At 32.3% G+C, this 21,720-nt stretch overlaps 2 protein-coding genes across 2 annotated transcripts; one reads left to right on the forward strand and one right to left on the reverse strand.

The window, feature by feature from the left end:
- Positions 1–228: 228 nt before the first annotated feature.
- Positions 229–3,728, forward strand: LOC122578711 (protein NLP3-like). The gene is made up of 5 exons (XM_043750730.1): positions 229–769; positions 890–1,389; positions 1,531–1,578; positions 1,683–2,706; positions 2,806–3,728. The coding sequence occupies exons 1-5, from the start codon at positions 538–540 to the stop codon at positions 3,516–3,518; spliced, it is 2,517 nt and encodes an 838-aa protein (XP_043606665.1). The 5' UTR covers positions 229–537; the 3' UTR covers positions 3,519–3,728.
- Positions 3,729–6,478: 2,750 nt separating this feature from the next.
- Positions 6,479–12,224, reverse strand: LOC122610993 (potassium channel AKT2/3-like). Its single transcript, XM_043783946.1, has 10 exons — positions 11,799–12,224; positions 11,351–11,485; positions 9,795–9,909; positions 9,225–9,550; positions 8,788–9,027; positions 8,147–8,467; positions 7,698–7,892; positions 7,525–7,600; positions 6,886–7,446; positions 6,479–6,790 (listed from the first exon to the last, which is right to left on the reverse strand). Exons 1-10 carry the CDS (start codon positions 12,222–12,224, stop codon positions 6,672–6,674), a joined length of 2,514 nt encoding a protein of 837 aa, XP_043639881.1. The 3' UTR covers positions 6,479–6,671.
- Positions 12,225–21,720: the final 9,496 nt, after the last annotated feature.

Genomic DNA, 21,720 nt, shown 5'->3' on the forward strand with positions numbered 1-21,720 from the left:
ACCTTCAAAAAGAAGATGTTATTCGACTTATATACTATAAAAAAAAAAAATTTTTTTGAAAGACTTTTGTTTTTTTTAAAAAAAAGGCTTTAAATTAACTTCTCAATAGAAATGCTCTTAAAAAATAATTTTTTTGAATACCTAAATTAATCATAAATATCGATAGATTTATAATACGTTTGTGAATCGGTTCTTCGTTAAAGAGCCTCTTTCGGCTTTACTTTTATAACTTTTCAGCTTCACTTTTGTAAGAATTTCAATATAAGTTTTCTTTACATTAAAAACAATGACTTGAGTGGCTTTCTATGTCAAAATAATTTAAAAGTTTTGAAATTGAAATTTTCATTGGATGCTTTTCTCCTTAATTTTTTTATGACTCTAGAAATAAGTGCATAGTTGGGTGGGTGGGCCGACCAAAAGCATGCTTTGTCTGAAAACCAGCTACATGATTGATTGAAGATATCAAGATATACTGCTACTTTAGATGTAAAGAAAATCTGGCTATAATTAATATTAATCTTAATTTATTTTTTTAATATGGATGGCGATGATGTTAAATCATCCGATGTTGGTGGTGGTGGTGGTGGTGGTTCTGCTATGGGTCGGATAGCAGATAAGATGAGGAATAATTTATGTTTAGAACCACCGACACGGCCTTTTTCCGGCGAGTCCAGATACCTTACCTCTCTTTGGGTTGCTGAGTGCGGAGGAGAACCACCAGATGAACCAGCCTCTCCATCTGTTGACTCTTCTCTTTCCTCAATCTCCAGTTACGTTCCTTCTTTCTCTCTCTCTCTCTCTCTTTTATTTTATTATTTTTTTTGCCAATTAACTACGGGTAAATAGTAATTAGATTAAATTGGCGCTCTGACTACTCTTAACTATATAGGTCTTGAGCGGAGAGCCAACAGTGATCAACAAAAATTACAAGATAAGATAAAATCTGCACTAAAACGATTAGCTTTCCGCGAACAACGTGTTCTTGTTCAGTTTTGGTATCCTCAAGCCGTTGGGAAACACCGGTTACTTACAACCATGGACCAACCTTTTGGTCTAGGGGTAAAAGATGACCAAGGGCTTCTTTTGTATAGGAAGCACTCGGAGCGTAACCCTTTTCTTGTGGATAAAGATCATCAAGAAGAAGACCGTAGTCCTCTTGCCCGTGTATTTAGGCGAGGATTGCCAGAATGGACTTCTGATTTACTAAATTACAATCCCAGACAATTTCCACTACAAGATTGTGCTATTAGTTGCAATCTCCATGGGTATTTGGCTTTACCTGTCTTTGACTTTGCTACTAGGTTGTGTGTTGGTGTCCTTGAACTGTTGATGTCTTCGAATTATACGAGTGTTGCTTACGAGGTTCAACATTTCCACAGGGTGCTCAAGGTTTTATTTCTTCTGAACTATATGGTTCAACTTCTTCTGCGTATATATATATTAGATTTTATAAATCATTGTTGTTCTCAATTCATATTGCAATGATATTCTTCTTTAGGCTTTCCTCATTTCCAAATTGTTAATTTGCAGAACTTGGATCTAAGAACCCCCCAAGCATTTGATTATCCTACTTTCAATGTGAGTTGGGTCTTTTTAACCCACCCTTTTGCTACTTTGTCCTAAAATCTGCAAAATCTACTCTGCTCTGAAATGCTTATGTCTGGACATGCCTTTGTGTACAGGTTCACAATCAACACAAACAAAATGAGTTGGAAAATATATTAAGTATTCTGAAAGATGTGTGTTACATCCACAAACTACCTTTTGGTCAGACATGGGTTTTGTCCCCAATGAATAGTTTTGTTTCCCATGACAAAGTTCTAATGAAGAGTTGTAATAGCTTTGACACTACATGTCGTGGGAAAGTTTGTATGTCAACGGTTGCTCTACCGTTTCATATCCAAGACTTGGGCACGTGGCCTTTTTGGAAAGCATGTAGAAAACAACATCTGGACAAGTCACAAGGCGTTGTTGGGAGAGCTCTATCATATAGAGGCACATCATTTTGTGGAGATGTAACCAAACTTAGTGAAGAAGTGTACCCGTTGGTCCACAATGCACGCATGACTGGGTTAACGTGTTGCTTTGCTACATATTTGCATAATGTTGTAGGCAATAATGAGTATGTGCTAGAGTTTTTTCTTCCATTAGATATGCGTGATGGTATATTACTACCAAATGTGGTGCAAACATTGAAACAGAAAGTAGAGGTAACTTCTACATTTGAACTGGGTGACACATCATCTATACAGGTAGTTGGAGCTAGGGAAGGCAGTAGCCTATCTTTAGATATCGACCCCCCGATATTCTCAACAGCAACTACAAACAGCAGGATATTGGAGATGGTTTCATCAGATTCAGAGTCGATGGCAGCTAATGTTACCAATACCAAGTCTGCAAATTCCCCTAACCAATGGTCACCCAAACAAAAATATCCAAATAAATTTGGCGCTATCATCACTAATTCCAAAAATCTGGTTCGCGATGAGGTTGTAAAAGACAACGTTGATGTACTCGGTGCAAGTAAAAACAGTAAATTTACCTACCCCCCTGTCAGCATGAAGAAATCGAGTGAAGCCATCACTGATGCAGTAGAAAAAAACAACCGTCTAAAACAGGGCAGAAAACGTAAAATCACTCTTACAATGGAGTCAGTTGGGGAACGTACAGGAAAAACAATAGATCAAGCTGCCAAGAGCCTTGAAGGCAAGTCCTCTGATTTTTTTATGGTTGTTTGAAGTCTTTTGCTATGTCTAATTTATTCGGCATAATCATATATGCGGTCTATTTTGTTTCTTTTTTCAGTTAGTGAGTCTAGTCAAGGGCATGATATGCCCAGAAGGCCATTCCCAAAGTACAACAAAATAGATGATCATGGTACCAGTTCAACGACGTTACAAAAATCATGGTCAAGGCCTTCAAAAGTACGTTTTAGTATATCTGTTCTTGTATTCTTGCTGGTAAGGGTTAAGCGATGGAGTTGTTCTAGGAAACGACACGGTTTTTCTGGCAAGTGGTGGAGTTGTGGCAAGCATCGTCATCTTCCTTGTAAATCAGATTCTATATACCAAGCAGCATGCCTAATGATGCAGTTGAAACGGTGGAGAAATAAGACAATCGGGCATGTAATAAAGAACAGAGATCACCCTGATGTGTATGGGAGCACATTAGAACCCGAATATACAACACAAATTGTAAACACATATTTACATGGCGAGACTAGTCTTGCTCATGCATCACCGAAAAAGACTAACATCTCAGATTCAAGAATGGTGACTGTGAAGGCAACCTTTAGAGATGATATGATAAAGTTTCAGTTCTGGACTTCATCTAGCTTATTGGAACTGGAAAACGAGGTGGCACGAAGATTTAAGTTTAAGAGTAGAATGTTCCGCCTAAAATATAAGGATGAAGATAATGACCTGATACTTCTTGCTTGTGATGCCGACTTGCACACTCTTCTTGGATATTCTGCTAGCAACAGTACTATCAAATTAATCGTCTTGACCAACGATTAATAACTGTTGCTACGTCCAGAGTAGTAAAACATTTCAACTTTTAAGTATAGTGGCAGGATCTTATATAAGATCAATCACACACATTGTCATATGAATGCATCTTATATATGTTAGCGGATGTCGGTACTTCATCTGTTGTGTATTTGAATTAGAATTATGTATGTGCCAAAATATTTTTCAGTAATCCGAGCTTGGAAATTTATTTCCTTATGTTGCGGTCGTCCAATTAATGATCCAAACGAAAAGCTGTAGAAAAGAGTCTTCCAATTTTTCAGTAATTTGTTGTGTATAAAATGATATGTCTTCCATTTCTTTGAAACGGTCAAATCTTCCCTGTGGTTTATCTAGAGAGTCATCTTTCGTCCTTTAAAATTAAAAACCTTAAGGACAGTCTTTTATAGGAGGACAAGATTTACATTTGGTCTTTTGACTTTTTGACCTTCAACTTCTCTCCGTTAAACCCCACACGTGCCTCCACGTGAAGAGTTTTCTAGTCATTTCTACTCCAAATACGTGACTATTTTGTTAAACCACAACTTAAACAAAAATACATAAGTTAATAAAGCCAAACCCTGAACTTGTCTCTTTTTTTTTCTTTTTTTCAAATCAGATTAAAATTTAACACTTATTATTTAAAGACTTTTTATTCACTGCATTGTTTGCTCTTTTCTTTTCCAAGTGGCTAATTGATATATACCTACAATAATTGGTTGTAACAAATTATAAACTTAAATTAAAAAAAGAAAAAAGTAAATATAATATACTTAAAAAATGTGAATCTCAATTAAAAAATTCCTATTAATTAGTGATTTGATGCTATCTAAATAGGGATGGTTGTTGAGGATTTTAAAAGCTCTTGTAAATTGTTTAGTGTCCAAATATGTCAATTTAGCAATATTGAATAATAGCATCGATCTTAAAGTATGTAAAAGAACCAATGAATGAAAAATAAATTTCAATATATTATAATTTTTATTAGTGATAATATGTTGTGCTATCTATAAAGAATGTAAATATGTTTAATTATTATTAAAGTATTTTATGAAATTATATGGAAAAATATTATGTATCATGTAATTAAAAAAATGTTTACATTCAAATAACTATATGATTATGAAAAAAAAAAAAAGAAACGTTAATGTTGGAATCTTATATTAGTAATATTGTATATTAAAAATCTTTTTTCATTATTCATGAAATTAAACTAGTTCATAGACAAATATCAATATGCAAAATTTAATTAATATTAGATTTATTTATTAAAGTTTAAGAATAAATAAAAGATCCCATCTCAATTATTTATAAAAGATTAAGGCCTTTTTGAAAATAAATTTTAAAGAAAAAAAATTAATTTAATTAAGTAATAGTTTAACGGTGGACATTACAATTAATAATTTATGGATTCAAATTAATTAAATAAAAACACCATTGGTTTAATGGTTGGAGGCTTTCCTAGCATATGATACCCGGCGTCGACTTTTTTTATTTTATATAGATTAAATGTCAACTAATTCGATATAAAGACGCTCTGTAGGAAAAAGTACTTAAAGGTTTTAGAGAAACAACCCCCTTATTATTACTACTTTGGTATACTAGGTTTTCTTACAATGAGTTAGCATTTAACATACTAGATGCACTACAAGAAAAAATGTCTTTCAGCGACATATTTAGTGACTAAATTTAGGCTAGCGACCCCCTTAGCGATATCAGGTAACGAGTCTCTAGAAAAAAGTTGCAGATTTTTGCGACATTAGAATGTAAGACGCTAAAACTAGCGACAACAGCAGCGTTGTCTTACATAAGTCGCTAACCTTTTTTAAGCGACATGAACACTATGAAGGATTGAGTTTCTAACGAAGGATTGAATGGAAGTGTTGACGATTGGTGGTGGTATGTGAAAAGAAAAGATAGATGGGTGACTTTCTCCGGCACAAGGTGGCTGGGTGAAAAGAGAGGAGATGGTGTGTCTTCACACTTGTGAAGATAAAGAAAAGCTTCCTTTTTAAGCCAAAAGTAGCAGATTTAAGGTCTTCAATTTCTTTTCTAAACAAACCATCTTCAAGGCATAAGTCTGCATGTATGAACACAAGACCTCTTAAGCAAAAAGAAACACAACCTAAGTAAACCGGCCTTTTTTATAATAGTTTTTGGAATGTTGTATATCAAAAACCAACTCAGAATGAAGAAAAGAAAATATAAATATAAAAAAAACAAACCCAGATGATTAAAAGTTTAAAAACATAACAAAAATACAAAACCAAAATAAAATTAAAAAATCAATCATAACAAATATAGTTTGTTATAAATTTAAAATAATAATAATAAACTTTAAGAAAGATAAAATGAGGAAAAAACGTAACTCAACAATTGTATATTGGATACTAATTTGGAAAAATATAGTATTTATTAGTTAGTTTATTAAAGGATTGGTTTATTTAATTAATTAAATATAACATTTACTAATTTAGTAAAATCCAAAAAAGGAAGATGAGGTCATCGAAACAATCCAAAAGTCACAAATTAATCTTGCTTTCCATCTAACGGTTGTGGTTTTTTCAAAAAGGAATTTAGAACTCTCTTTTATATTTATTGGAAGATTCTAGATGGCAGTACGGCACTCACGTGATGCAGCGACAACGCTACACAAAGTGCTTAAGGGTGTGTTTGCTCTTCGGATGTACAAAGTTATATTTTAGTAATAGTTTGGCCTTTGACATATGATGTATGTGCCATCTGAAGTTTAAAGACAAGCACTAAAATAGCTTGCAGAAGCTATTACAGATGCACGGGCTGCGATGCAAAGAAACACGTCCAGGACTTCGATATATACTTGGTATACCATCACCCATCGGTACATTAGTTTGATATTCTCAAAGTGAGAAATTTGTCTGCAGTACATTATTTTTTGCAACTTTGCTTTCACAGTGTCTAGTTTATGTGTTCTTAAGTACCCCCCTGGTTTAACTTTACTTTCATTACTTCATACTTCTTTATGCAAGCATTCGAAACATGTCCAAACACAGTTGTTACAATATGTCCCGATCAATGGATTTCTCCGATATAGAATACCAGATTAGAAACATTCACCTATATGTATCTAACTTGTACCTAGAAAATACTGTGGCATATCTATCCAGATGTATTGGATAAACCTTAACGGATGTCTCCTATAAAAAGTTTGTCATTATCTCTAATCACTTCAATGGAGTCGATCTCTGCTCCATCTTCATCTGTAACCACTGCATTTGTTGCATCGAATCCAAACTTTTCACCTGACGGAGCATAAGACATGCTTTAGTATTTCTCTCAAACATAACATTATCCTAAAAAATGTGAAATTATGCAACTCTGTTATAAATATATGTACCTGCAATGATCTTTAGTGCCATTAGTGAACTTGGCATCATAATAAGTTTCCCTGCCTCTGTGCAACCAATTTTCTTCCTTACCATAGGCAGTCCTTTGTAAATACTAACTCGACCAACAAATTTTCCGTTCAAGTTTCCTAAAGTATCCTTTTCCACATGATCGATTTTTTCCATCATTGGCTCTTGATCTGGCATCATGATACGGTGCCCGACCTCTCTCTTTGCAACTAAATCTATCAAACTCTCTGCAGGGATCTTGGTCTTGATAGTGTGATCATTCACATCAGCACCATTCATCACAAGAAGCTTTACCATTTCTATGTTGTTTTCAGATACTGCTATTTGGATAGTTGTTGATCCATGGTGGTCTTTCGAGTCTACAGGCAGACCGTGTTTCAAGAGGCCCTTCATCACTGATATGTCATTTCTCTTTGCTGCTGTGCACAAGAGCTCACCAGCTGTAAACGGGTCGGAAATGGAAGCCCAATGGAAAAGGATACGAAATATTGAATGATAGTTTGAGGCTATGGCATCCCATAATGCTGTATTGCCATCCACATCTGTCATACATATTTTATAACTATAGGTTACTTTCAAAGAATTAACAATAATAAATTAATCATGTTATATAAATATACCTCTAAGATGTATGTTGCATGCATGTCTTAGAAGAACCAAAACACATTCTTCATGCCCTTTTGATGCTGCAATGTGCTGATGCAAAGAAAATAAACTGTATATTAACTACAACACATTTTTAAACGTATACAGAGATTACAATGATTTCGGTTCCAAAATGTTAGCAAATTACCAATGGGGTTCTTCCTTTTGAGTCGCTGATATCAGGGTCAAGCCTTGCTTTCAAGAGTTCATCAAGAAATGCAGCATTGCCTGTACCAGCAACCGTAAGCAGATTCATTGACATGTTTGGATCTCCATCTCCACTTTCTTCACCGCCATCCAACAATAAGTCTCCTAAGTTGAGATCTTTAAGCTTCTTGTGATGCTGTGGAGTACAGTTAACAGTCTATTTATTTAACAAACTAATAGATAAAAATGACCCAGGTGACAACTTAGTGAAAAATAGGAGATGTGGTCCGTACTTCCGTCCAATGGTAGCAAAAGCCACTCAATCATTTGATAAAGTTATTTACCCAAGAATGCGAAGCAAAGTCTATTTAGTTAAATGTTAAATTTTAGAGACTTCACGTCACAATAATCAAATAATCCAACACAGAAGTTACTAAGTACTAACTAAACCTGAAGAAAGTTCTTTAGGATGGACACGTTGTCAGGCTGTTTGGTCTGCATTGCTTCAATTAGAGCAATGGTTTTGAACCGCAAGAGCTGGCTCAGGGTCTTGGTTCGATAAATGTAAGACTGTGGCCTGCAGCACAGTGCACCGACTTCTCCAAACATTTCATCTGAATGTAGAATACCCAATACTTGTTCTTTCTCCATTGCTTCACATTCTATGATTTCTACTTCTCCCGACACGATTATGTACACATCATCAGGTGCCTCATTTTGAATGATTACATCTTCTCTTGGTGGTATGAATTCGGCTTTCATATCTGCTACCTGTTTTACACACCAAGAAAACCACAGTTCTCATACTGTCGAAGACGCTTTTTTATAGACTCAACAATCTCACACACCCATCAAGTTTTGATAAATTTCATAAAAGTTTTAATCAAAGATGAAAAGTATGCAAAATTCCATTTTCAATTATCATTTTAGACTTATGGTCAATGCAAGATCTATGCAAGTTCTGCACTTTTATAATAAGTTTGACTTTTTTTAAAAGGTCAAAGTAGTGTATAAGGGATTATGGTTCATACCAAAAACCAAAGCACATGTTTGGATAGTAAAAGGTCAAAGTATCAGATTATGATTCATACCAGAAGCAACAGAATTTCTCTGGAGACCCCTTCAAACAAATAAACTCTTTGAACTGTTGGCAAAAACAAATGTTGTCTTATGCTTTTGCATATTGTTTTCGGCAGCTGCTCAATCAACTGTTGTTGATTCAAACTCTCTGCCTTGAACCTTAAGCACATGTATGCCAGTATCTGTTCTCTAAGCCTAGTAGGCAACCGATTCCGACCCACAAAACTTGATGCAGCTTCAATGCTATTTCTCTACAATGCAACAAACATTTGACATGTTATAGTCGTAGATTTATAGTTTGATGACAGTCTGACTTTTTTAGTCAAACAGAATATTCTAACTTTCAAGTTGGTATGCATTTACATTTTTGACATAAAAATCAATAAGCACATGATGAACTTTGTAACTAGTAGAGTCAAAAACAAGAACAAAGGATTTTAGTACTTACGAATTCCATGGTACGACGAGTGCCTTCCACTACTAAATTCGTCATGTTGCCAATAATGTAGGCAGTGAGGCCAAGATTGAAAAGCATATAAAAGATTATAAACACCATCTCGGCTGCATTCTCTGCGTGGAGATCACCATAACCGACAGTGGTCATAGTGGTTATAGACCAATATATCGCAGATATGTATAAGATATACAGAACAGCTTCTCTGAAATTCGGGTTTATTGACCCAATCCATGTCCTTCCTTCATGTGGATACAACACTGCTAAGAAAGTAATAAGTAGTAGATACATCCAGCACAATGCACCAAAAACAACGTCACCTATCATAACGGGCCACGTATGTAAGTATTATAGCTTAGAAACAGAACAAAAAAGATAAATCTTATATCCTTTTCAAGCCTACAAATTACAATAATGTTAGTACTATATTATTAACCAAATTTAAATGACTCAACTTTTACTACTCTAGTTTCAATTATGTGTTTTTTTTTTAAATGGACGCGCTACCAGCAACATTTTATGCATACACGTTGAAGTGAGGGGTCAAGTGTTTGAAGTACTTACCGGGTGAAAAACTGCTTAACTCGACGGAGACGCCAAAATCGTAGCAAACCCAAGACAGTAGACGGCAAGCCCATACGGTGTTTTCCAGTGAGCAAATACGAAAGCAATTCGAATGCTATTGTCGATGCTACATCCATTACAAACCATGTCGATAAATACCTTCACCAAAACAAAACAAATAAAAACATAGTAAAAGGACAACTTAATTCCTTATATTTTAATACATTTACGCAGAAAACAAAAACATATTACAAGTTATACTCTATGATAATGTAGATACCTGGTGGCAATACTTTTGGGATCCCGAACAAGGAGATGAGTGACGGGGTCAACGTAAGCAACGAAGAAAGTCAAAACAATGTCAACGGCAAAGAAGAGGTCAACGATGGTGTCGGCAATGTAAAGATGTTTGTGTGTAATTTGTGTAGAGGATTTAAATCCTTTGTAAAAGATTTAAATCCTTGCTACATCCCCAATTGTCTCATCCTCGAAAGTCAAAGTTTTATCAAGCTTATAGTTATTTTTTTTCTAGAATACCTACATACTTTACATGATATTATATTTCGGCTATATTTGGTACAAACTTTTTAAGAACTTTTCAAGAATTTTAGCTTTTTGTTTTACATGAAAAACTCCTAAAAACTTAAAAGCTTAATTTGTTTAGACTAACACGGTTTCTGCGCAATGCGGCGGTAGTCGTGGCGGTGGAAGCGACTGCTGGTGATGGAGGCGACGTCAGGTGGTGTATATAATTGATGTAAAAGTAATTGATTTAAAAAGTTAATGAAGATATTTTAAAAGATAAAGAACTGGTAGTGTTTTTAATCATTAATGTTATTTTATTAGATGGTATAAAAGTATAGATTAGGTGTATAGGAGAATTAGGATTAAAAAATATGGATATTTAGGTAAGGAACTAAAGATTAAGAAATAATGGTATTTTAGATATAAAAAAGTGTTTAATTTCTTAAAATAGGAGAATTCAATATGTTTTATAAGAAATTATATATATATATATATATATATATATATAAGCTTTAGCTTTTAGTTCAGCTTTTAGTTTGAAATTAAAAGCTTCAAACTAAACTAGATGAAGAAGCATAAGTCCATAATCATATGCAGTATAATTATAATTATAATAGTGTATTTTTACATAGCATATATTAGCACAGCCCAAATCGAACCTAGCTATATTCAAAATTAAAACTATATTATGAAAAAGGCGAAAACCACTCCTAACATGACAAAACAATTACAAATTGGAGAAACACAAAACCATGACAAAAGGAAATAATACAAGAGAATACAATAGTAAAACCTTAACGAGACAAATAGACACGAGATCTGTTGAACATGATGACGTACACTTGGTTTGTTGTGTAATGGCTAAAGGAAAAGATATGAAATAATTATCTTGCTTTTTTGTTGATGATCATGGTGATTGTGTTTGAACTCGACTTGGCTATGCAAGCCCAGAGGTCTTCGTCATTTGAAATGGGAAAAATAAGGTCACTGTCGCAGTCTTTGTAACTGATTCGACAAGTATTTTGATTCACCGTCTTGAACCTCATTTTGACTTCCTCCCATAAGCATGTGATTCTGGACGAGAAAGAGAGTGGAAACTTGATGGTATCACCCTTGTAAACAGCTTTTATCATCCTTTCCATAGGTTTAGTTGCTAAGCCTGCCTTCTGCAAAAAAAAAGATAAGAACACGTACGAGAATTATTAAGCAATATTCTTCTTATCCTTATGAATATATGTATTTAGACATTATTTTTGCTCACGTGTAGTGTAATCCAACGAGCATTGCTTAAGTTGTGTTCTTACATTCTCATATGATGTATTAGTTAATTGAACTTGTATAAATTTAATGTAATCATTAATTCATCATTGGGTCCTCACGGATACAATTAAGTGACAACGTCCGTATTAGGGTAAAAGTTTATTTATGCACGTAGACGGGGGTACAATTCTGACTTAAAATATAAAGAAGAAAACAAACCTTTAGCAAATACTCAATATGAATGAACTCGGCAGCATAACTTTCTTTCTCAACGATTGTGGTGAAATCGATGACACCAACAACTGCATCACTACCAGCCGGATCATATACAGGCACAGCTAATTGGCCCATACATTGAATAGGGTCAAATTGTGTCCGTTGAGCAGCAACCCCTCTTTGAGCTGCTAGGCAAGCCACCAAGTAAGGCTCATTGTTTGTGATTGTTTGAACAGACCAATTTGGGTAATTGAGGCAGTTTTTCCTATACATTACAAGCCGTATATCATCTATATTTAATAGAAAAGGTTGACCTTCCACGGTAAGATATTGCCGCTCGCCAGCTGATCTGAGTTCCCAATATTGAAATGAACCTGGAATTTGGTGAAAGTTATCTTGCTTAAACAATTTCTTCATCTTGTAGTTCATTGTTGAAGGGTGTAAGGAATTTGTGGATCGGGGATTGATTGGCCGGTTCTTTATAAGGTGAGTCTTTGGACTATTTGATGGTCCAACTTAATCTTTGAGGGGACCAAATAAAGAAAAGTAGAATGTGACAGTCAAACAAACGTACTATTTGGTAAGGCCAAAGTTAACGGTAGAAGTGTAGAACTTCTTATATTATATTTGATTCTTAAAAATTCAATAATTACTATACAAAATTAATCCATTATCATATTTATATCCATTTTTCAATTAAATTAGCTACAAAATACTTTAACATATAATCTTTATACCTAAGATATATTTGGTAAAACTAGTTGGTGACTGGTAGGTGTTAGCTGACGGGTGATAGCTGGTACTCGATGAAATATGTATGTATAAAATAAAAAATCAAAAGAATATATAATTCATACATGAGAAACACTACATAGCATATATGAATATAAAAACATAAAACTCACAGGAAAAAAAAAACTCAAATAATGCTACCTACATAGCTATATGATTCAGCTACACCCTGTTACAAAATATGATTTCAATATTGAATCCAATACACGTGTCAGTTAGCAACGGGAAAGACTCAGAGCACAAACATGTATCTTTCTCATAGATTTTGTCATCACAATTAAAAAGGTCATCTGGGTATTGTATAACTATAGTGGTGTTTGCGCGTTACAGCAGTGACGGTTTATAACACTTTAAACACCGTAATGGTTGTTGGATATTTTAATTTAATTAGGTTAACTTGTTTGATTAATAACGTCATAATAATATATCATATAGGATTGATGGTGCAGAGTGCACGCCTATTTGAATTTATTATGACCCCTAAGGTACGGGGGTCCGGAGGCAGCGCCCCTGGGAGCGGGTCCAAGGGGCGGCAGTCCCTGGCTGGGATCGAGCTGTGGTAAAAATCCCTCCGAAATTTTAATTTTCGGAACTTAAGGGACCAAAATTGGCAATTCGTGAAACCCCAATAACTGTCGTTTAGACAGTTAATATTTGGATAAATACATCCCGTAATCAATTCTGATCATTCTCTTCTTTCTTTTTCCTGGTTCTTCTCTCAAATATCAACACACAGAAAATTCTTAATTCTCTGAATTGTATCTGATTGAATAGTTTGGGTGAACCGCCAATTTGATTCAATCTGAAAGTGATTACACGCCTTTCAAGGTTTGTTTATATCCGGTTATCTGTTCGTTATTCACGAATTTCCCCAATAATGGTTTATAGCGTTCAGTTTACTTCCATGAGATGCGTCAATGCAGGATCTAACAATATATATCATTCTAAAAATAAGTCATGTGTTAGGTGCAAAAAATAATGAAGTGCAAATACTAACCATGGAAAATAACCACTTACATTTGTAGGGGAGGAGACTAAGACAATTAAAAAAATAAATAGTCAAAGTTTAAAATTTAATACGAATATACAAAGGACATAATTGGTTCGTAATTTTGTGAGTTATAAAAAGGTAATTATTGTTTAAACATTTTGTAATATAATCTATGACAATTAAGATGCTTTTTTTATCCGTAACAATACCTTCAGCAATAATTTTAAGGTTAATGGAGATTTTATAACAATAGGAGTTTTAGGTAATTGTGGGGGTTTTTTTTATTAAGGGTAATTTCAGAATTTCAAGGATAAGGTGTGTGGGGTAGTTTAAATGTAGAGGGTATATTCACTAATTCAAAGGTAGAGTTAAATGGGGGAAAAGGTAATTTGTTTATACGAGATGGGTACCCGCGTAATTCAGCGGCGGTGGCGGCAAAGGATGGTGCTAGTGGCGGTGGTGGTAACGATGTGGTTATTAATCTAAAATTAATTGACGTAAATGGTAGTGTAGTTATTTTATGGTTAAGGGGTGTATCTTTTATAAATAATTTTATTAAGAATATTATAGAGATATTAAGTGAAAGTATTTAAATTAATTAATAAATGGGATAGTTTGGATAAATATAGGTGTAAAATATTTTAGGGATATATTAAATATACTAGCTTAAACACCAGGGTAATACCCGGGTAATATTAAAATATTTTATTATAGCTATAACAGTTATGATGTAGATGTTAAATATGAAAAGTTGACAATATATATAATAAACATATATTTATAAAATAGCATATCGTTAAAGTTTATTACAATTGATAAAAAAGAAATAAAAGAAAGTCTAAATATTTAAAATAAGATACAATGCTAACGATGAATTCAAAATATGATCAAATAACAAAGCAAAAACGAAAACATTTTGATGTGTTAATTTATCCAAGTCTAATTTAAAAACCATCAATGCATTTTTGTTACTGAATTGTGTTTTTTCTTTAAAATTGGCATAATTTTATAACATGATAACATGATCAGTGGGAAACATTTTTTTTTACTGAAATTGTGATATCTAAAATAAGGAACATATAAAAGTTTCTCCTCAAATAAGGAAAGTTGACGAGTGATTTTATATTGAAACAATCCGTATTAACTAATAGCAAAATAAAATACAACGAAATCAGTAATATATTGACCCTAGTAACATTGACAATCCACATTCTCCATGGTTTCCAAAATGACATGAGTCATCGACTCTAAACTGTATGTCTGTAAACCAATCTAATCTTTAAACAAAACTTACAATTTAATCTTTAAAGTCCATATTGCTTTCTCTTATTTGATCATGCTCCAAAGCTCTTTCGTAAACAATTCATTTATTTCTTAAGTAATTTTTAATTTTTTGAATAACACAAACGTCTTTTATTTTAGTAAAAAACCATATATATATATATATATATATACATTAAAAAAACATAAAAGATTTAGATACATGATAAAGAAATATATATATTTTTGAATTTGGGAATCTAAAACAGTAAAAGAGAGATATCCGTAGATTGTAGTTTAATTAGTAAGTTTAGTATTATGGACAAGTGAAAATAAGCATGACATCATAAATAATCTTTTTTTTGAAAAAATTAATGAATGAAAGAGTTTAAGCTATGCCAAGTAAGATTATTTTAAGCTACTTTTTAGGAAGGGACTTGTACTTTATATATGAAAAAGATTTAGTGTGTAAGTTAAAAATGTGTTAAAAATTAAGGGTATTTTGGGTATTTTAAAAGTAGATAGTTGAAGAGAAGGGAGACAAGTTTGTTTATTAATATAGTATAGAAGTATAGATAGGTAAATAATTGACCCCCATTTTTTATGGATTAAAATATCAAAATGTGATAGACTTTATATTCAAACTTAGGTATATAACAACCACGTATTTTATTATGAGATACTTATATATGTTAGCTAAACTTTGACATTTAGAATAAAGATTTATGTAAAAAACAAATAGTATTTTCTCAACTAAACATCCCATAATTTTTTTACGAGTCGTTCTTTTATTATCACCAACTATTGTAAAGCCTCCAACTTATGAAGCTACTACGTATATGTGATATACGAGCATGGTATCCGCGCAATGCGGCGGCAGTGGTGGGGAAGGCAGTCTTCTTTATTAGGGATTTTTGGTAGTTATGTAAAGAAAAAAAACAAAAAAGTCCAAAGAAAAATAAGGTATTTCAAAGATAGAAATATGTAATAAGGGGGGGGGGGGATTTGCTTTATATGGGAGTAGAGATGAGATAGGTTGGTTACAAGAGATATGTAGAATGTCTAAAGGCAATTTGAGGTTTTCAAAAGCAGAATTTCCTAAATTAAAAAAGGCCCTTTTGTTATCTTAATATATACTATAAGACAGTTGAACTAATGACTTATTAACCAATCATATTGCTCGATTTTATCAATTTGACTTTTGATGATGTCATCATCTAATTTACTTATAAATTAAAAATCCTAATAGTCATTATCCAAATATATTATTATATTAATATATGTACAAAAAATCTCATTAATTTACACTTTTTGGTTTTCCATCAATAATTTACACTTTTTAGCCCTGAAAACTTAATTTATGTTTATTTTTAATCCGTGTAATCACATCTCTCGATTTTTTCAAATTTTCAGTTTTGACTTTTCTTGACTTTTGTTTATATATATATAGATTTACGCATATAAATATCAATGTCGACTACATGACTAAAAATAAGTATTAACGTATAAGAAAATATTATAAATTATTGTCTATAAAGTATAAATGTCATACATTGGTATCCCAATACAATATTGATAATGTCGTCTAATACAATAATATATTAAATTAGATTTTTTTTAATTATAAATTTTAATATTTAATATAAACACACTATGAATTATAGATACCTATTCCAAACACAATAATAGATAATGATATACAACATCCTTATCCTAATAGGATTCACAAAATATGAAACGATTACAAAACAAATTACGATTAACAAGATGGTTACTTGAATACTAAATCCACATTAATATGAACTCTATTCAAGATTTATTATATCCTTCAAAAAACAAAAAACAAAAATTCTCTCTATATATATTAGTTTTGCGTATTAATATTTAAAGTTACAATTGTCATTCAAGTCAATAGTCCTAATTGTTATCAAAGAATATGACAACAACCTAATTGTTATCTAATTATCATAAGACATGTGATTGAGAATAAACGTGTGCGTGTTATAGGCCCGCATCATGATCAAAGACATATACTTGAATGTCAAGTACACTAGGATCAGAAATATGTTTATATTTTAATTCATAATTTTCTTAATAATCACATTATGAGTACAAACTGGTTTCAAACAATTCCGTAATAAAGAAATTATTGTAGCATGTGCCTTGTAAAATGACTTAGGCACATAATTTCATTAATATGTCTTAGCTAATAATGACAGTGATGACCTGTGATTATTGTATTACAACTTGCAAAATATATTACTTGGAACCGTATATCTTCAAAATTATAAGGTTTTATGACTTAAATGTATAAAAATCTAATATTGATAATATCATAAGTCATGTGTTCAGTGTTGAACACGGGTCTAAAATCTAGTTAGATATTATAGATAAAGAGAATAAAGACGGTAAAGTATGTTGATAAGTACATAATTGTGAGACTCATGTAAGTCACGAAATAATCTGGATTTTATTTTTCTTTAGGTACTAGAAGATTCTGAGATAGAAAAAGAATATACCTTTTCTCAAATTTATTAGTTTAGACTTTAGAGAAAAGGAAAGGCATTGGGTAACACCAGGTATTAGCGGCGACGTCGCCGCTAATAGTGGGACCCCGACAAACTGCTGCCTTACAGACCAACACTACAGACCATGTACGGAGGAATGCCACGTCACCACTATTAGCGGCGACGTCGCCGCAAATAGTGGTGACGTGGCACACCTCGGGAATGGTTATTGAATGGTTATTTGCCCTTCTTCTTCGATAGGATCAGTGCACTGGACACCTGAACACGGGATTTACAATAGTGAAATGTGAAACGAAAAAAGAAAAGATCCCCCGTTAGGTTAGGAATGATATTCCGCTTACAATAGTGATATAGTAGTATGTCGTTTAAAAAAAATTATTATTACAAAGTAATAAAAGTTAAATTCACCTCACATAAATTAAGTACATCAAACATTTTTGAAATATTTGTCTATTTCGAAATTCATGAAAATGTAATATATTATATAAAAATAACTTAAGTGAAAAAATACGTAGTAAAAAAAATGTAATAAATGATTGGGATTTGGAGAATTTTGCCTAACTTAGTTTTTCATACGTGGATTTATATATAAACTTGAAATTTGAAAGATTTACATATTATCATACATTTATGATATATTATAATAATTAAGAAGAGTATCATCATCCATGTGTTCCCAATCGATTTTAAAATACATTTATCAAACATTCATGATTCATGCATCATTTTATAATTTCAATTTCCTTTCAAATAAAAAACAATGATGTGGTTAAAAATAAACATGTTTACTGTTTTATAATTATATATGTGTTTGTGTTAAAAAATGATTCAAAGTGTGATAATAATTTATATTTTAAATTTAACATTTACCAATAAACTAAAACAGGATTAAGGTTTTCTTTAGACGACACATGGCGTTTTTATTAAACGACATGTGTCATCTTTAATATTATTTACATATATTTAGTTACCTAGAATTATCAAATAACTTTATTAATATAACTTTTTATTAAACTCCTAATACGAAAAAGTCAAAACTAATTAATTCTCTATATAAATATATCATATCATATATTGATGGCGATAATTTATATGTATGACCTATGGGTATCTTTATATATACTAAAAGACAATTGATCTAACATTTTATTAACCAATCACAAAGCTCAATTTTATGAAAGTAAAAATTGATGATGTCATAATTTAATCCTATTAATTATTTAAAGATTTTATTATTAATATTAAATATTTATTAATTAATCTATCTATCGAAATCAATTCAATCACAAAGTTATTCAATTCTTATTATCAATATCTTAGAGTGGGTTTAACTTTTTATCTATCGATATTAATTAATATTTTTTTAGTAGGTTAATATTGTATGACCATTAAAATAAAAACTTAGAACTAACTTCAAAATCAAGTGGGAGAAACAAACTTAGAACCAACTTCAAAACTTAAAACGTATATATTTATTTTATTTATGGTATATTATATAATTAAGAAGGGTATATTTGATAAAGATAAAATAATTAAATTTAATCTAGTGGTTATACATATAAATATACTAAAATGTTATAATGACAAGGTATCAATCTTAACTAACTTCGGTTGAAACGGTTGAATTTGTTACTAAATATTCAGGCAAGACACCGGATTAAGAGAAAATTACGTCAAATAACTTAGGTGAATTTCCTACATAGTCTTAATAAAAAATTGTTACAACGTGTGCTAATCCAATGATTAAAATTGTGTATGATTAAAATTGTATATAATGTTTATGACCATAACATAATGTTATTATACGAAATAATATAAAACCTTAATAATTTTTAATTGTTATTAAAATAGCAATTTAGATATATATCTCTTCACATATTAAATTTTTAATATTTGTTTATCATGAATAAATTATTAGCTCCTAATGTATTTTTATAAGGCGATTTCGAATCATATTTTTATAATTCTTGTTATAATATTTATTTTATCAACAAAAGGAAATCAAACTTAAGTTAAAACTTTATACAAACATAAAAAAAAATGGAAAATTAATCACTTTCACTATCACTATCAGTACCCAACCGCTGTGTGGGGGCCCGTGACGTGCTACGCCCAGCATGGGATGATGACGTGCTAGGCCCGGCCTCGAATGATGGCTGGCCCCAAGGGCTACCCTGGGCGAACATATCACTGACGTTAAAGGACGGTGACTGCTGGGCTGGAAAGGGTTGCTCTATATCCTCTGGGAGGGGGACATTCAGTCCACGTGTTCCCCTAACCACACGCCCAACCACACGAGTATGTCCCGATCGGGTCCCTAAAGCATCCACATATGTCTGCGTAGGTGGGGTATTGGGCACTTGGGAAAGTCTATGGTGGGTATCAAGAAGCCGCTCCTGTAGCACATGAAAAATAAATTACAAATAACTCAAAACTAGTTATACTTAATATAAAATTACCAAAAAATTATCTTTTTTAAGTGTTGTGCAAGATCTTACATAAATGGACCTAGCTGCGTCCTGCACCGTCCCATCTCGTCTCGTGTGGGTCCGCAAATAAAACTCAGGCGGCTCCTCACGTCGCCCATCATTATCTTCCTGTATATACATTAATCAAAGTTATATATTTGTATGTGTATTTCTATATAGATATATGTTTAAATACGTGGATATAAATATTTACGTATAACTTACAGCGTAACGCCATTTACGCTGAGCGTATGACTGCCGACCGTGAGTACTGACAATATTATCTTGTTGCTGCCTGTTTATCGTGTTTCTTTGGGCAGCAATCATCCGGGGCTCGCTGGTCCAGTAACCCAGTAGATAACTCCACACCTGTGGAGGCATCCCATACGGAGGTTGACCTTGCAGTTCTGCCAGCCTCTGTGACTCACCCCTGTCGGTGAACCAAGTCTTATTGAATTTTGCTTTTTTATTCCTGTAGATCTTCAGGGCATCCTGACGAATCATCCTGGTCACGGCCTCTCGTAAGGGGTGATTTTCTGGGTGATCTAGATATGGTTCTAAGTAGAACCGTCTCTGCGATTTTGTAGTAATAGTTAGCATCTACCATATTTTTTAAATGACGTATTTAAATAGTAAAAAAAAAAATAAAATTATACCATAAGCCAGTCAGTAAGTCCATCCTTGATGGGCTAAGGCACCTGATCCCACGACTCGTAATTATGTGGGACGGTAGTGACATAGGTCCCCAAATAGCTCTTGTACCACTTGGCGTGGTCCCCGATTGCCTGCCACCTACTGAGATCGTTATTCAACATAAGTGAGATTCGGCGTCCCGAATTCTGAAACTCGCGCTCCAGATCATTGTTAGCAACAGCAGCTCTCCCTGTGCTAATACCTGCAAAACAAAATAAAATAACAAATATATATATATATATATACACATATATACCATATATTTATATGCAACGTACATTAATATATACTTACCACCCGTACGCCTACAACCCCATTCGAGGTTCCACCCCCAATTTGGAGGGTCGTTGCCACCATCTCCGCCGTGAAGTGTAGCCATTTTAACCTACATCAGTTATACACAATTTATAAAATAATATAAACAAACATAAATGTCATAAAAAAGGTGCAAATTAAATAAACATATTTTGGACACAAAATTGTTTTTCAAAATTATTATACTTAAAATGTCCACATTTTTGCAACTTTTTTTTCAAACCTTCGTTTCTAACATTAATACTAACCTAATAACAACTATATTAACAATTACAATCATACTAAAAAGTGTTTTCTAAGATAATACTAACAATCATATTAACAATAACCATAATTTTTCTAACAATCATCTAATTTTGAACTATAATAAACAATAATTATAACTACAAATGTTTTCCTAAAAATTAATGAATTTCTAAAAATCATATCATTCCTAACTATAATAACATAAGTAATCTTTCCTAACTATAATACTATAACATTTCTATAACTAATACTTTCTAACATATATTTACTAACACTTGTTTTTTAACATATATTTCCTAACATATATTTTCTATAACAAACATATATTTTATATAACATTAAAGTATAACATTTATATAACTAATATTTTCTAACACATATTTTCAACATATATTTTCTAACAAACATATATAACATTTATTTTCTATAGCTAATCATTTCTATAACAAACAAATATTTGATAACATTATTATATATTAAAACAAAAACAACTATTTAAAAGGTAAATGAGTGTTACCTCGTCTGAAAAATGGTTCACCGGAAAAATGAGTACAACTGGTTGGCCGGAAAAAATACGTTACCCGCAAAAATGGTTGGCCGGAAAAAATATTCGCCGGATAAATGTCGCCGCT

Source organism: Erigeron canadensis, chromosome 8 (genome assembly GCF_010389155.1).
Source record: "Erigeron canadensis isolate Cc75 chromosome 8, C_canadensis_v1, whole genome shotgun sequence".
Classification (NCBI taxonomy): domain Eukaryota; kingdom Viridiplantae; phylum Streptophyta; class Magnoliopsida; order Asterales; family Asteraceae; genus Erigeron; species Erigeron canadensis.

What these genes read in the sequence shown, in the direction of transcription:
- LOC122578711 (XM_043750730.1), top strand. Translation starts at nt 538, where the DNA reads ATGGATGGCGATGATGTTAAATCATCCGATGTTGGTGGTGGTGGTGGT. An exon ending in ATTTCCACAGGGTGCTCAAG is followed by an intron (nt 1,390 to 1,530) that starts GTTTTATTTCTT and finishes GTTAATTTGCAG; the next exon opens with AACTTGGATCTAAGAACCCC. An exon ending in TTGATTATCCTACTTTCAAT is followed by an intron (nt 1,579 to 1,682) that starts GTGAGTTGGGTC and finishes CTTTGTGTACAG; the next exon opens with GTTCACAATCAACACAAACA.
- LOC122610993 (XM_043783946.1), bottom strand. Translation starts at nt 12,224, where the DNA reads ATGAACTACAAGATGAAGAAATTGTTTAAGCAAGATAACTTTCACCAA. An exon ending in TCAAAATGAGGTTCAAGACG is followed by an intron (nt 9,910 to 11,350) that starts GTGAATCAAAAT and finishes CATCGACAATAG; the next exon opens with CATTCGAATTGCTTTCGTAT. An exon ending in GAGAAATTCTGTTGCTTCTG is followed by an intron (nt 8,468 to 8,787) that starts GTATGAATCATA and finishes TGTGTAAAACAG; the next exon opens with GTAGCAGATATGAAAGCCGA.